The sequence below is a fragment of the Podarcis pityusensis genome (genome assembly GCF_964106645.2).
Source record: "Podarcis pityusensis genome assembly, chromosome: 4".
Taxonomy (NCBI): Eukaryota; Metazoa; Chordata; class Lepidosauria; order Squamata; family Lacertidae; genus Podarcis; species Podarcis pityusensis.
In genome coordinates, this window is record NC_138027.1 from 93,331,267 (window position 1) to 93,345,046 (window position 13,780).

Consider the following 13,780-nt stretch of genomic DNA (forward strand, 5'->3'; position numbering starts at 1 on the left):
GAACAAAATCAGCAGGACCACAGCCGCCGCCCCCCCAAATCTGTGTATCACTGGAGATAAGCAGGGTACGATTCCCCTGCTTAATGTCAACATATCTCCTGCTGAGTGGGATGGGGGCCCCACTTACAAGGGTACCCTTGTTCTTAACTTGGGGAGGGGATGCTAAGGGACCCCCCATCCTTTCCCCCCGTTTCCTAATGAATAAAGTGGGGGGGGGTGCTCTGAGCGAAAACGTGCGTTGTGGGGTTCCTCTCCTCTGGAGAGAGCGGGGCGTTCTTTTCACTTGGGAGCGGGCAGCGTTGGTCGGCGGCCGTGGGGGGGGGGACACGACTCGGAGTCCATCCCGGGTTTTCCTTCGCGCTCCTCCTCACCGGCAAGCCGCCGCTGCAATGTGGAGCACGTTCCTCGGCCGCTCGCCCGCCTGCCCCGCGTGCGCTCCTGCCGGCTCCCTGCTAGGCTGCCGCGGCCGCCTGTTCTGCCAGGAGGCGGTTGCTGCTGCTGCTGCTGCTGTTGTTCTGGGCAGGCTGCGCGGCGCAGCGGCTCTCCTTTCCTGGATGTCCGCCTCTCAGCAGCACCAGCAGCGCAGCGCGCAACAGCCAAGCCAAGCCACCCTCTCCAGGCTCTCCTCCTCCCCGTGCGTAAAGCCAAGCCAGCGGCTGCTTCGCCATCTCCAGCCTCCGCGCCGCACCTCCGGGCTTTCCGCGCTCCCGGGCGCCGAGGATCAGCGCGCCCCACCACCAGCGGCGTTGAGCCGGGCCGGACTTTAACGGGACCCGCCGAGGAAGGAAGAAGGGAGGAGGAGAAGGAGGCGGAGAGACGAGAGAAGGGGCGGGCGGCTGCCGCCTTGCCTCGCCTGCCTCGGGTGCGCCCTCCTCCTTCGCCTTCCCAGCCGGCTTCGCAAAGTTTGGCCGCGACGGGAGGGGGGCTCCCGGTTGCTCTTTCCCCCGCGGGGGTGCGCTCTGTCGAGGCGCGCAGGGCTGCGCAGGACTCGGGGCTCTGGTAGAAGGCTCTTCCGTGGGATTTATCTTTCCAAGTGGATTTGGCGAGGGGCTCTCTTTTTGGGGGTTGGAGGGGGAGGCGGGGGTGAAAGAAGAGGGGTGTCTCTTTTCTTTCTTTTTGGTCTGTTCTTACCCCCTTTTTTGGGCATCATGGTTCCTTGGATCGAGGCGCTGCTCGGGGCGCTGCTGGGGCTGCTGCTGTCGCTGCGCGCCGGAGCGGCGGACGCGAAAGCGCGGAGCTGCGGCGAGGTGAGGGAGGCGTACAAAGCCAAAGGATTCAGCCTGCTCAACATCCCTTATCAGGAGATCGCAGGTAAGCACCTGGGCAAGGGGAAATCTCGGCACTCGCGTAGCCATGGGACTGCCTTCGTTCCTCTCCCCCCCCCTTCCCCAACCACCCCCGGTGAAACGCTCGCTTTGCCTGGATATCTCCCTCTCGCTCCCTCTCCCTTCTCCTTTCGCCTCCCAGGGAAAGAGAGCAGTGCCTTTTCCACTCTGCTGCTGCTTAGGCGATGAATTGCCTCATTGTGCAGTGAATAGAGAATCCGTTTTAGATTTCCAAAGAGACCAACAGGGGGAAGAACGAGTTGGGGAAGGGGGGCGCGCGCAGAGGAGAGACGGAGATATTTGGCAAGATGTTCACTTTTTTCGCCTGGGGGGAGATGTGACAAGAACAGAGGGAAGGCTGCCCTCCCCGCTCTTTTCAAGTTCTAAGTTGCCTTCAAGGAATTGCGCAGTGGAACGCAAGTTTCTAGTCCCTTTTAGATGGTGTAAGTGAGGCTGCCTGTTGCCTCTTTCATTAAAAGAGCGGGCCTTCGTGCTTGTGGCACAGCAGTCTGCCACAAACTACAGAAAGAGAAGGACCCCAAGTTGTGTCTCTTATTTGTGTGTGCATGGGGGGGGGGGTGCCCCCTTTTATTTTGCACCTGGCCGGCTTTATTAAGGGGTCGTGACAGTTGTCCTTTGCCAGTAGGGTGTGCTCTGCCTCGCTCAAGAGTCTGCTTACCCCTCTCCGGTGGAGCACCTGTAAAAACATTGCTTCACCTGGAAAAAGGGGGAAATAAAAGAACTGTAGACTTCAAACTATCTGGGGGAAATGAAAAGATTAGGGGCGTGAGTTACCATGAAGATCTCCTCTGAAGGTCCACCTTCAAATCCAACTAACGTTCTGAGTTGCAAAGGATGATTAGTTGTCCCTTCCCCTTTGCACAGTAATGGTATGTCAGGTTTTCTCTCAAGCCTATTTCTGTGCTTCTTGCTGTCCTCTTATCACTGCTGTATCTTCAGAACTCAGTGTGCAAAGAATGAATCAGTGATTAAGAAAAGAAAGGGGGAGGAAGGACCTGTGGTGGGTGTGAGCAAAGGACTGAAAGAAGAAGGAACAGCTGCCGCAGCCTACCCGAGTGAAACTTGCTGCCTGTCAGTTTCCAACACTGAATTAAACCACCTGCAGTTTCCAGGACTGAATTAAGTCGTCCGCATAGAGGGTACCATAGACTCAAAGATGTCACGTTTCAATCTGATTGTTCCCTTCTTAGGCTTAAGTGATGCAATTAATATTGATAGTTGGCCGTTTGCGGGGGTGCATTCATACATCTTCGGAGCAGCACAGCCAGCTGGTTCCTAAAACATACCGATTAACCTCTGGGATTAAAGCGAATCTGGGGCCTGCATGGTTGCCAACTAGGTTAGCTGTTTCGGTTTGAGGTGACCCTGGTAGAGTTGTCTGCCAGTGGGCCATTTTATTTCCCCGTTGGCTTTCTGTGCATGTATTTCTGGGGCCAAGTTAGATGGGATGCTACCTGCTTGATTGCAATTAACATGCAGGTTTTAAAAAGAGGAATTAAATAGCAACTGTAGGGGGCCTGAACCGTGTTAGGACCACACACACACACACACGTGTGTGTGTGTGTGTATATCCTTCACTTCCAATGTAGGTAGCAGCATCTCAGAAGTGATGTATGATTTGGCAGGACCACAGAAGAGGACAAAGGGCTAAACTCCCCCTTCTATTTACTGTAGTCTTGGCATTAAGATACTCAGGACTGCCCCAAGCCATGGACATTTTATTTTTTTTAATGAAATATGTCTCTCAATTACATCCATGTGATTAACGTTACATCTGGCTTGGCTCTAAAGCTCTGTTTTAACATTAGACATCCATAACAAGATTTGATACATTTGATACATTTATTGAAATGGGTGTATGGCTATGAGTGGTGTTTGCCAGAAAAGTCACAAGTGCACACACCACTCATCTGCATTCCTTATTCATTTATTAGAAAATGGATAGTCTTGTTCTTAGATTAGAGGTGATTCACATGGCTCTTTCCAGCTTATGGAAGCTGCACTTTTGCGAAGTTCCACATTGTCCACAGCCCCAACTTTGTGAGCAACTGCAACTGTGTGCTGCTTTGCACTTCAGGGCTCAGTATGTGGTACTGGCTTCGATGCCGTTGGCTCAGGCTATGGCAAAGGGGCTAAAACATTGGCTAAGGTTGAATGAAAACCATCGCTTCCAAGAGCCAAAAGAGATGGGGGAATATGCCCTTAGAAAGTCATCTGGTTCCCAGAATCTACTGATGGTTATTGCCAGGGGAAACCCATCCCTTGAAATGGGTTGTTTTGAGTGTGGCAATGGGTACAATCTGAGTCCCTTTGCTGTCCCAGCCTGGGCATTTTTCCTTGCTCCCCCCCCACCTAATGTTCTGGCCAGTGCAAACTGTGAGCCTGCTGCTTCATCATTCTCTACCACTGCTAGGGTGACCCCTAATTTATTCTTGTCTCTTGATTATCATTACATTGTGGTTGCTTCCATATGCTGTTGGACTAGGATGTCCATCATTGCTGGTCATTGGTAACGCAAGCTGGGGCTACTGGGTGTTCACGATCCCTGACCTACAGCCTTCCATGTATTTAGGATGGAGCATGTGGTTATATACAGTGCTGGCCTTCTTAACAGGACATGGATCAGCTGTTATCATATATAACTGAACAATCCACCCAAACTAATGTTACCAGTTTTTCCCCAATGAATCTGAGGACACTTATTGTTTGCTATCTACATGTGAATGCTGAGAAAGCTGTATATCCGGGGATTGTCCCCTGGAAACAGGGACATCTGGTAACCTTCACCCAAACCACATCTAGCCATCACTTAGAGCACCGTGGAAGTAATCAGAGGGCAAAAACAACCACATCTCTTTCTAATCTGTCTTCTTTAAAGTGGAGGCAGATTTGTACCGCTTGTGGTCTGGGAACAGGCATAAACTAGAACAGTGTTTGTGTTGCATTGATGTTACTGATAGGACCATGGCTTTTTTCTGTGGGTACTCAAGGCTACACAGTACCATCACCCCCCCCCACACAAAATGCTTAAAGTGTGACACTTACTGTAGCAACTTCATGATGAGTACTGGCACATTAACAAAAACTGGGTAGGACCATGAATTTGGAGTACTTGCTTGCCCCACCCCAATACCCCAACAACGCAAATCAGAATGCCCTTTGCATTAGCCAAATTGGGATTCTGAAAGCCAGGCAGGAAAGTGAGCAATAGAAGTGAAGTGTTGTGCTACAAGTAATTTTCAAAGGCCTCACTGTGCCGTTTCTAAACTTCCCCTCAAGTTGCTAATCAATTACACAAGAGCTCTCTTCTGACTGAGACCAAAAGCCTCTGGGTTCTTCAGTCAAGTTTTTCCTGGACTGACTGTTATTTCATTTTAGGTCAGTGATGGATGGCTTCTGCTTTACTCTGGCCTCTCTCTCTCTCTTTCTCTCTCTCTCTCTCTCTTTTATAAAAAAGACCAGATATCACATTTTGAATAGTTTGGGTTCCTCTTACCATTTGCTCACTGGAATGTTTTGATTTGCGCATCCTCCTTTCCATTTTTTTAGATAGCTCCCAAAGCAAAGCTTGAACGAGCTGCATTAATTAGCGTTCAAGTATTTGCAAAAGTAGCGGAAATAAGTGCTGGGGAACCTAATAATCAGCTTCTGGTTTAAATAACGACATCAATCACTGTTAAATCCAATATTAATCTTCAACTTTGTCTTAAGACTTCAACACCATCTCCTCCCCTTTGATGTGTGCAGAATACGAAATTGCAAACAGATCCAGGTGGATGATTTTTTGACTAAGCGTCTCTCGACTTTTTAGTGCTGTTGGATGTAAAAGGTAAAAAAGGGTAAATGGCCCCTGGACAGTTAAGTCCAGCCACAGGGGACTGCGGGGTGTGGGCTCATCTCACTTCAGTAACAAGTTGATGCAATTTAATGGAGACGTTTGGCTTGGTTGTCAATATATTTGAGGAGAGGTAGACTTTCCTTGGAGAGGGCTGCATTGTTATAAGGGAATGTAATTGGCAGTGTACTCTTTTGTGCGTAATGCTGAGTGCCTCAATTAAAGAAAAAGCTGGTTTGGGAAAGACATGCCGGCATTAAATGTTGTGATGTTTCTTTTGTCACTGTTATGAACAGACTGCCAACAACCTGAAGAGTTGGGTCTCTTGGTCTGTTTTTATTGCTGGCTCCCGTATGCAAAATATATGAACAGTTCAGTAGTTAGTTCGGTTTTTCTTTTTTTCTAAAAGAAATTTGCAGTTGTGCATCAGATTTCATAGTGTATTGATGAAGAGCTTGTCCATACTTTTGCTTATCCCCCACTCCTTGAAAAGCCCACTCTTTAGTGCTAAATTGGAGCAAACTGAGTGCTAAAGAGAGGTTTTCCCCAGTGGGAAAGCAGTGGAGCAACAGGACATGTGGATGAGCCTTTAGATTCAGTATCAACAAATATAGAGAGATAGTGTCGCTTAGTGGTTAGTCAACCTGGGACGTCATTGTTCCAATTCTCACTTGGCAGTCAGTCCCTCTCAGCCTAACCTGCACCACAGGGTTGTTGTGGAGCAGAGCTATATATACCACCATGAGCTCATTGGAGGAAAGGTGGAAGGCAAAGGCAAGAAATAAATAGTCCAGCTTTTATTACAGTTGCACATTCTTACCTTTTTTAATAGAAAAAAAGGCTGCATTGGACTTTTTTGGATCTACTGTAAACAGATTAGCTGATATGTTTGATAACAGGGTGTAAAAAAGAAATGTGAAGAATACTGTGTTGGTCAAAATAAGTACATTAAGTATCCTTGGATCAAAATTCTAGGGATATCGTCGATTGACAGTGCAAGGCTGAAATAAGGATATTTAGATTCAGTCTGTATGGCAGCCTCAGAGTACCAATACATCTGAACTGAAGCACCAGTTCAGATGCTTCATAAACATTTTTATTAAGTCACTTTTGTATCAAACTGAATGTTTTGTTTAGAATGAAGACTTGCATTCTTCTTAACTTTTTATATCCAGAAGCTCAAGTTATATATTTTTTAAGTTGGATTATAAAACAATGCAATGTTACTACTAGAGTGGTGACGTCTCTGAGTTTGTAATGCTTTCTTCTTGTTCTCATGATCTTGTTCAGAAGCCACAGCAAACATGTGACTCCAAGCATAATACTCTGACGTTCTTATTATACTTGTGCTAAATTGCTAAGTGTAACAATTTTTATGTGCCAGCTAGCAAATTTTGAAACAGAACACATACATCTAAATCTGTTTGGGGATTTGCATACATGGAGAATGTGCAGTGTTGCAAATTCCTTTTTAGAGCACTGGATGTAGAGGCAGAATTTCCATTATATGGGGGCCAGTGGCTGGTCTTGCACAAAACCCTGTGAAAAGAGCTTTCTTCTTCATCATCTTTTGGCCTGCGAGGCTGATGGATCAGAGATGGCTGAAAACTGCTTTTAAAAGGCTGTTGCTTGTGAGTAATGTTGGGTGCAGTTCTTCAATGCATCAACAGCTCACAGAACAGAAATGAATCGAATAGTACCTATAATAATTGTATTGCATAAATTGGGACCTCTTTGAAGGCTGCAAAGCCCATACACAGTTCTGCAATAAGATCTTTTACATCGTTTTAAGCAAATCTTCTACAGGAATTACTGAGTGGCCTGAAAACTGGAGCTACTTGTGGGAGGGTGTGATTTCATATGACAGTAAGAGGGCAAGAATCTTGCTATTAGAAGGCAGTATGTTAGATCAAGATGGAAGGAGGGGACAGATAATATCCCCAGGATAAAACACAGTGCATACAGGTTTATCGTGGTCACTTAGACATTTCCTAAAAAGAGGGGGAAAGGGGTACCTAATAGGACATATGTTTGCATGTGTTACACTATATGCTTATGAAATAATTGCTATAATGTAAATACAGTGCACATTCCCTTAGTGGAGAAGACTGTGACCAGATGACATGTCTGCTTGCTTCTGTCCAAGTGTTGTTGATGGGCAACTTCAAGACCCCATCTCTTCCTTCTTAGGGTTCTTTACCAGTAGGTAAAGGACCCCTGGATGGTTAAGTCCAGTCAAATTCGACTTTGGGGTGCGGTGCTAATCTCTGCTTTCAGGCTGAAGGAGCTGGCGTTTGCCTACATGACTTTACAGGTCATGTGGCCAGCATGACTAAACCGCTGCTGGTGCAACAGAACACCGTGACAGAAGCCAGAGTGCATGGAAATGGACTGGAGAGCCCTTGAAGTTTAGGACTGTCCTCTATAAAGCAAGCTACCCTAAACCAGAGAACTTCATACAATGTACATGTTCTCCCATGGAGATAACTGTCCCTTCCCACATATGGTGGCATCTCCAGGGCTGGAAAGGTCCTTGCCTGAAGCCTGAATAGCTGGTGGCCATTTGCATAGACTCTGCTGAGCTATCTAGCTGAATGGTCTGAGTCGTTTCAAGGCAGCATCCTATACTAAGTTTTGGTGGAACTTATTACTGGAATGTCAGAGGTTCCATTAAAACCATAGATTCCTATATAGAAGATAATCCTTCAGATTATCATCAGCGTCAAATGTTATGGCAAATATGCTGGCCACTCTTTTTTTAATGCCTCCACTATAACAACTGGAAAGGAAGTTGTGTAGACAGGATACAAACAGCTCCAGTGGCAAAGTGTGGGTTGCCAGTGCCCGGGGCCATGTGGAGGGTGATGGTTGGAGGGAGGAAAATGGACAGCGTATGTATGCATATTCAACTGCCTAAGGGCATCCACATCCCCCAGGAGATCATAGCCACAGAGATAAGAAAATAAGAGTTGTTCGCGTTGTCTGGAGAGGTCACTTCCTGGTTCACATGGAGAAGCCATTTTCCATTTCCTAACCATTTTGCACCCGGGCAACCTCCCTTGTGGCCCCACACTCGCTATGCAACTGCAAAACTCTTTCCCACATTGAGAGCTTTGGCCTTACCAACATCTTTCTTTTGTGAAGAAACTTAACTTCAAGCATTTTCTTTAAATACACAGTTGTACTCAGAAGCAGTTAAGTGGAATGTCAAGCATTTCAGTTCACCTTGGTCTTGTAGAATGAATTCCTCAAACCTGCATTAAATAGTAAAAAGAAGCAACTGACTAGTATTTATTTCAGTGCTCCACATTCTGACTTGAAGGGCTCATTGTGACTTACAAATTCATCTGTCATTGTTTTGTCCTTGCGATAAGAGAGTGACAATGTGAGAAACAGAGGTTGCATATGTCCCATACATTTAAAGCACATGCTCCCCCAAAGAATCATGGGATCTGCAGTTTACTCCCTCCAGAGCTACAGTTCCCAGGCCCCATAACATACTACAGTTCCCTTGATTCTTTGGGGAAAGTAATGTGCTTTAAATGTATGCTGTGTATTCAGCCAGAGAATTGTCTATGGGCATCACTGAACTTCATCTTGTAATTACTGTAAGTTCGTTTCCTGTAAAAAGGGGAAAAAACATTTTCATAGAAAGCTTTAAATTTGTAAGTTGAAATTGAGTTCCTCAAAGAGAGAGTTTAAATGGAAACAGTACTTATGATGTTATAAAGTGAGTCCTATTTCAATTTTAAATGGGAACCTTACAGGTGGGATGCAGGTGGTGCTGTGGTCTAAAACACTGAGCCTCTTGGGCTTGTGGTTCGAATCCCTGTGACAGAGTGAACTCCCATTGCTCCGTCCCAGCTCCTGCCAACCTAGCAGTTTGAAAGCATACCAGTTCAAGTAGATAAATAGGTGCTGCTCTGGCAAGAAGGTAAATTGTATTTCCATGCACTCTGGTTTCCGTCACAGTATACTGTTGTGCCTGAAGTGGTTTAGTCTTGCTGGCCACATGACCCGGAAAGCTGTCTGTGGAGAAATGCCAGCTCCTTCGGCCTGAGAGCGAGATGAGTGCTGCAACCCCATAGTCGCCTTTGACTGGACTTAACCATCCAGGCGTCCTTTACCTTTCTTAGATTCATACACAAGCTAGTCACCCTTTCCTTAGCAGTGACAGCCCCAATCAGTGATGCTTTTTTCAGTGTATTGTATTGCAGCTATATATTTTTCCCCGTCTAATGCAAAGGGAAGGTTTGTGAAAGCTGCAGGTATTCTGTGCATTAGCTAAGTGCTAATGTACTAAAACCATTTCTTCAGCTGCTTTGCTCCTTTTTTCTTCCCAGGGTACCTTGTAGCGTTCCAGAGACTTGGTGATGTTCAAAAACCACAGAGGTCAAGCAGTGTGTTAAAAGCTCGGGTCACTCTTTTTATCTGTCTGCAATAAAGAATATATTAATTTCATTTATATTACCACTTGGCTCTCATAAAAGGTCAGTTTCGGTTGAATGTCCAATTACTTGCAAATGGCAAGTCTTATAACAAGTGATCAACAATAAAAGCTTTTTCTGGGCAATTTGTTTTTAAAATTACTACCTGCTGTTCTCTTGAATGACTCCGTGGACCCAGGAGGATCAGCAGCCGCTTGACTTGGGGTGGTGTGTGTGTGTGTGTGTGTGTGTGTGTGTAACACAGGGCAAAACACAATGCATGCTAATATTGCTTTCTGCTTAGCAAATGAAGGATTCATGTAATTACATTAAGGCTTTCGGTTGAAATGTTAAGCAGAATTGTGTTAAAGGATCAGAGTTCATATTTCCACAGCATAGTGAAATTACATTTTCATTCAAATATTAGACTTCGTGAGTTCCACCATTTTAATCATTAGGGGTGATCCTATAAGACTCCCGGGGTCTTGGAACAAGGACCCAAAAGCTATAGGCTGCAATCCTTTGGCTGTCTACACATAAGGAAGTCCCAGTGGGAGCAGGGGGGATTGGGAAAGAGAGTTTTTATGTGAGCAGAGGCCCCATGTATCATTGTAATGGATTGCTTTGAAGTTATTTCTGCAGCAGGTAGAGTCATTTTTAGCCCCCAAATTCCCCTTAGACCCGTCCCGTATAATGCCTGACTTGTCATTTATTTTGCCTGACCAAAGGTGGCAACCCTTCTGCGGCTCTTTGAGCCAGCGGATGTTTCTGAGGCCCTTTTGAAGGCAGCCCCACTGAGAACACATTACAGTAATCCAAATGGGATTAATTAATTAAGGTGTGTGTCACTGTGTCCAAATTGGACATCTCAAGGAACGATGAGGGCTATGTCACCAAGTAGTATCATTCTGAGGGAGGGTGGGATGTCAGCCTGGAGTTACCCAATTGGCAAAATGTCTCATTTTTTTATTGTTGTTGTTATTGTTTGTTTATTAAATTTGTATCCCACCCTTCTCCCAAAAGAGCCCAGGCAGGCAGCTTAGCCATTTTGGTTCTGGTGACCACTATTGTGCGTGGTAATTCTCAGCTAGATTTCTGCAGTTTCATAGCTTAGAAAAACTTGGAGCAGAGTTTCTGCTCACTTCATATAAATCGCTGTTCATCAGGTGGCCACGGTGGCTGTTATCTAGCTAAAAGAGCCGCTTCTAATGGAATCTGATGCCTGCATTCACTTGGTTCAGAGGAAAAACCTTTACTGTCTGTTTGACATTAAAATATCAAAGCATCTGGCTAGGTGAAGTATTTTAAGAAATGGACCAGTGAGCATGCAAAGAAGATAACTGTTATCATTTGTGCACCCACAGCTCTTTCACAAGGCTGTTGCTATAAGGATGTCTGCCGCAAAGGATCAAACTATTGAACTTCAGAGAAGTGGGGAAGGAGGGACTGAGAAAATTTATCTTTCATTTTAAGCTTTGCAACCTAGTCTGTATCATGTGGGGCCAGCGCATATGTCCCTTTCAAGTGCTTCTCGCAATGTTCCTTGGTAAATAATACCATTTTTTAAAGCTAGAAATTGGTGAAAGAGTTGCCAGTGAGCTTCCTTGGCATAATTCCCTGATCTCTACATTACTGATATATGTTAATGAAACACTGCAATCTGGATATGCTCAAAGGCAGTGGTTATCAAAGGGTGTGACAGGAGACGATGGCACGTGTTGTGGGAAGATTCAAGGACAATCAAAGAAACATTTAAACTTTTCAGTATAGTGTAATATCAAAATAATTCTTTTTGGATAAGGTAAAAGGGTAAAAGACCGCTGGACCAGTTGTTGCTGGACTAAAAATCCAGTCAGCCTCAATCAGCATGGCCAGTGGTCAGGGATGATGGGAGATGTAAAAAGTAAAGGATCCCTGGATGGTTAAGCCCAGTCAAAGGCGACTATGGGGTTGTGGCACTCATCTCACTTTCAGTCCAAGGGAGCCAGAGTTTGTCCACAGACTGCTTTCCGAGTCGTGTAGCCAGCATGACTAAACCGCTTCTGGTGCAACAGAACACCGTGATGGAAACCAGAGCGCACGGAAACGCCACTTACCTTCCTGCCACAGCGGTACCTATTTATCTACTTGCACTGGCATGCTTTTGAACTGCTAGGTGGCAGGAGCTGGGACAGAGCAACAGGAACTCACTCCATTGCGGGGATTTGAACCGCTGACCTTCTGATCAGCAGGCCCAAGAAGCTCAGTGGTTTAGACCATAGTGCCACCCGCGTCATGGCAGTTCTTTTTGGATATGCATCCAGAGGCAGTAGCTGCACGCCTCTTCAAGAAAATTGGCTGTTCTACACTACTCCACGAAATATGACAGATTCTGACAAATATGAAAGATCAGAAAAGAGAAAGGCTTCGTTTTGTGTTGATGTACAGATGAGAGTTGATTTGTCTCAAGTTAGACATGATATATGTGAGATTACTTGGCAAAAGGAAGCTCACATCTCATTCAGTTTGTACTTGAAGTACATATCTAAGAGGTTTGTTCATAGTTATATTTTGGGAAAGATTTGTGTTCTTATGTAGCTGCTTTGTTTTAATATTACTGATAAGTGTTAGAAAGTAGCCAGGCGTCAGGCACAGTTTGCTCCTGTCCATCAACCACTTGTGATCAAGTGAAGATGCCTGGGTGTCAGGCTGGCGTCTGACATCACCATCTGGAGGCGCATGCCTGGGGATCCTTGGATCTTGACCATTTTCACACATCCTGTAGATTTCTGTTTGTTACCTTTTATCTGCACAATCAAAACAAATTTCATGAACCAAAAAGTCGCATTGGAAAATATGACTTTAGAGCCTTCTGGCCCCCAAATGGCAGCTAGATATTCTGTTTTAGTGACTGTAACCCTGGTTTAAGGAGCCATTTGGCACCTAGCCTATATATCTGAGTTTCTACCGCTGCTTTCTGGATGTCCCATGATCATATTATAAAATAGTTGTGTTCTATGTTATAAACCAAGCACTGCTAAGAATTGTTTCTTTTTTGTTTTCCAACGTCTTTCTCATCACTAAGCAGCTCAGTGGCACAAGCAAATTTTTGTTCTGAAACTGTGGCTGCTCTAAAGGCTTGTTCAGATGACCTGTTGATGGAGCGTTCCTTCTATTTACCTTGGACACAGCTTGTTTGTATGTGACTGCACCAAAAAAAGGTAAAGGTAAAGGACCCCTGACAGTTAAGTCCAGTCGCGGACGACTCTGGGGTTGCGGCGCTCATCTCGCTTTACTGGCCGAGGGAGCCGGTGTTTGTCTGCAGACAGTTTTTCCAGGTCTTGTGGCCGGCATGACTAAGCCACTTCTGGCAAACCAGAGCAGCGCACGGAAATGCTGTTTACCTTTCTGCCGGAGCAGTACCTATTTATCTACTAGCACTCTGACATGTTTTCGAACTGCTAGGTTGGCAGGAGCAGGGTCCGAGCAACGGGCGCTCACCCTGTTGCTGGGATTCGAACTGCCAACCTTCCGATCGGCAAGCCCTAGACTCAGTGGTTTAGACCACAGCGCCACCATTGACTAATCATCATAGTTGCAAGAAAAAGGATGTGTGGAGGAGCCTGAGCTACAAGTGACTGCAGTTTTATAACTATTTGCAAAACAAATCCTACTGTCTCTGGCAGTGAACATAGCTAGTGTGGCTAGATAGCCTTATTCTCCATGAATTTGTCTAATTTTCTCTTAAAGCCATCCAAGTTAGTGGCCATCGCTGCCTCTTGTGGTTGCAAAATCCATAGTTTAACTATGTTCTCTGTGAATTTAATGCACCATATATCCTCCAGATTTGACGCGGCATATATCCTCCAGATTGGTTACGCAAAGATGAAACGTAGGGGGCACATAGAAGTAAATTCAGGTGCTGGCATAAGGCAGTACACAGATTCTCACAAGCATAACAGGAATCCCACTTTCTCCTGCACCATCCCCAAATCTACTCTGGAGGGTTGGTGAAAACTCCAGAACAGATTTTGGGAGTGTGCAGGTAGGAGGGAGGGGAAGAAGGTTCTGTTGACATGACCTTGGCCTTAGTGCTATGTTGAACACAATCCTAGGACCACAGCACTGAAATCAGCAAATTGTACCAAAGCCTGATGTTGTCATCCTAGAATTAAGGAGGAAATGGAGGCGTA

The 13,780-nt window shown here is 45.6% G+C and overlaps 1 protein-coding gene across 2 annotated transcripts in view; it reads left to right on the plus strand.

Annotated features, from left to right (window-relative positions):
- The first annotated feature begins 1,138 nt into the window (after positions 1 to 1,138).
- Positions 1,139 to 13,780, plus strand: part of GPC6 (glypican 6) — a 796,530-nt gene continuing 783,888 nt past the window's right edge. For both annotated transcript variants that reach the window (XM_081003110.1, XM_081003111.1), the window contains exon 1: positions 1,139 to 1,311. In XM_081003110.1, the coding sequence (XP_080859236.1) occupies positions 1,149 to 1,311 (163 nt within the window). In that variant the 5' untranslated portion in view covers positions 1,139 to 1,148. The remainder of the gene's footprint in view (positions 1,312 to 13,780) is intronic.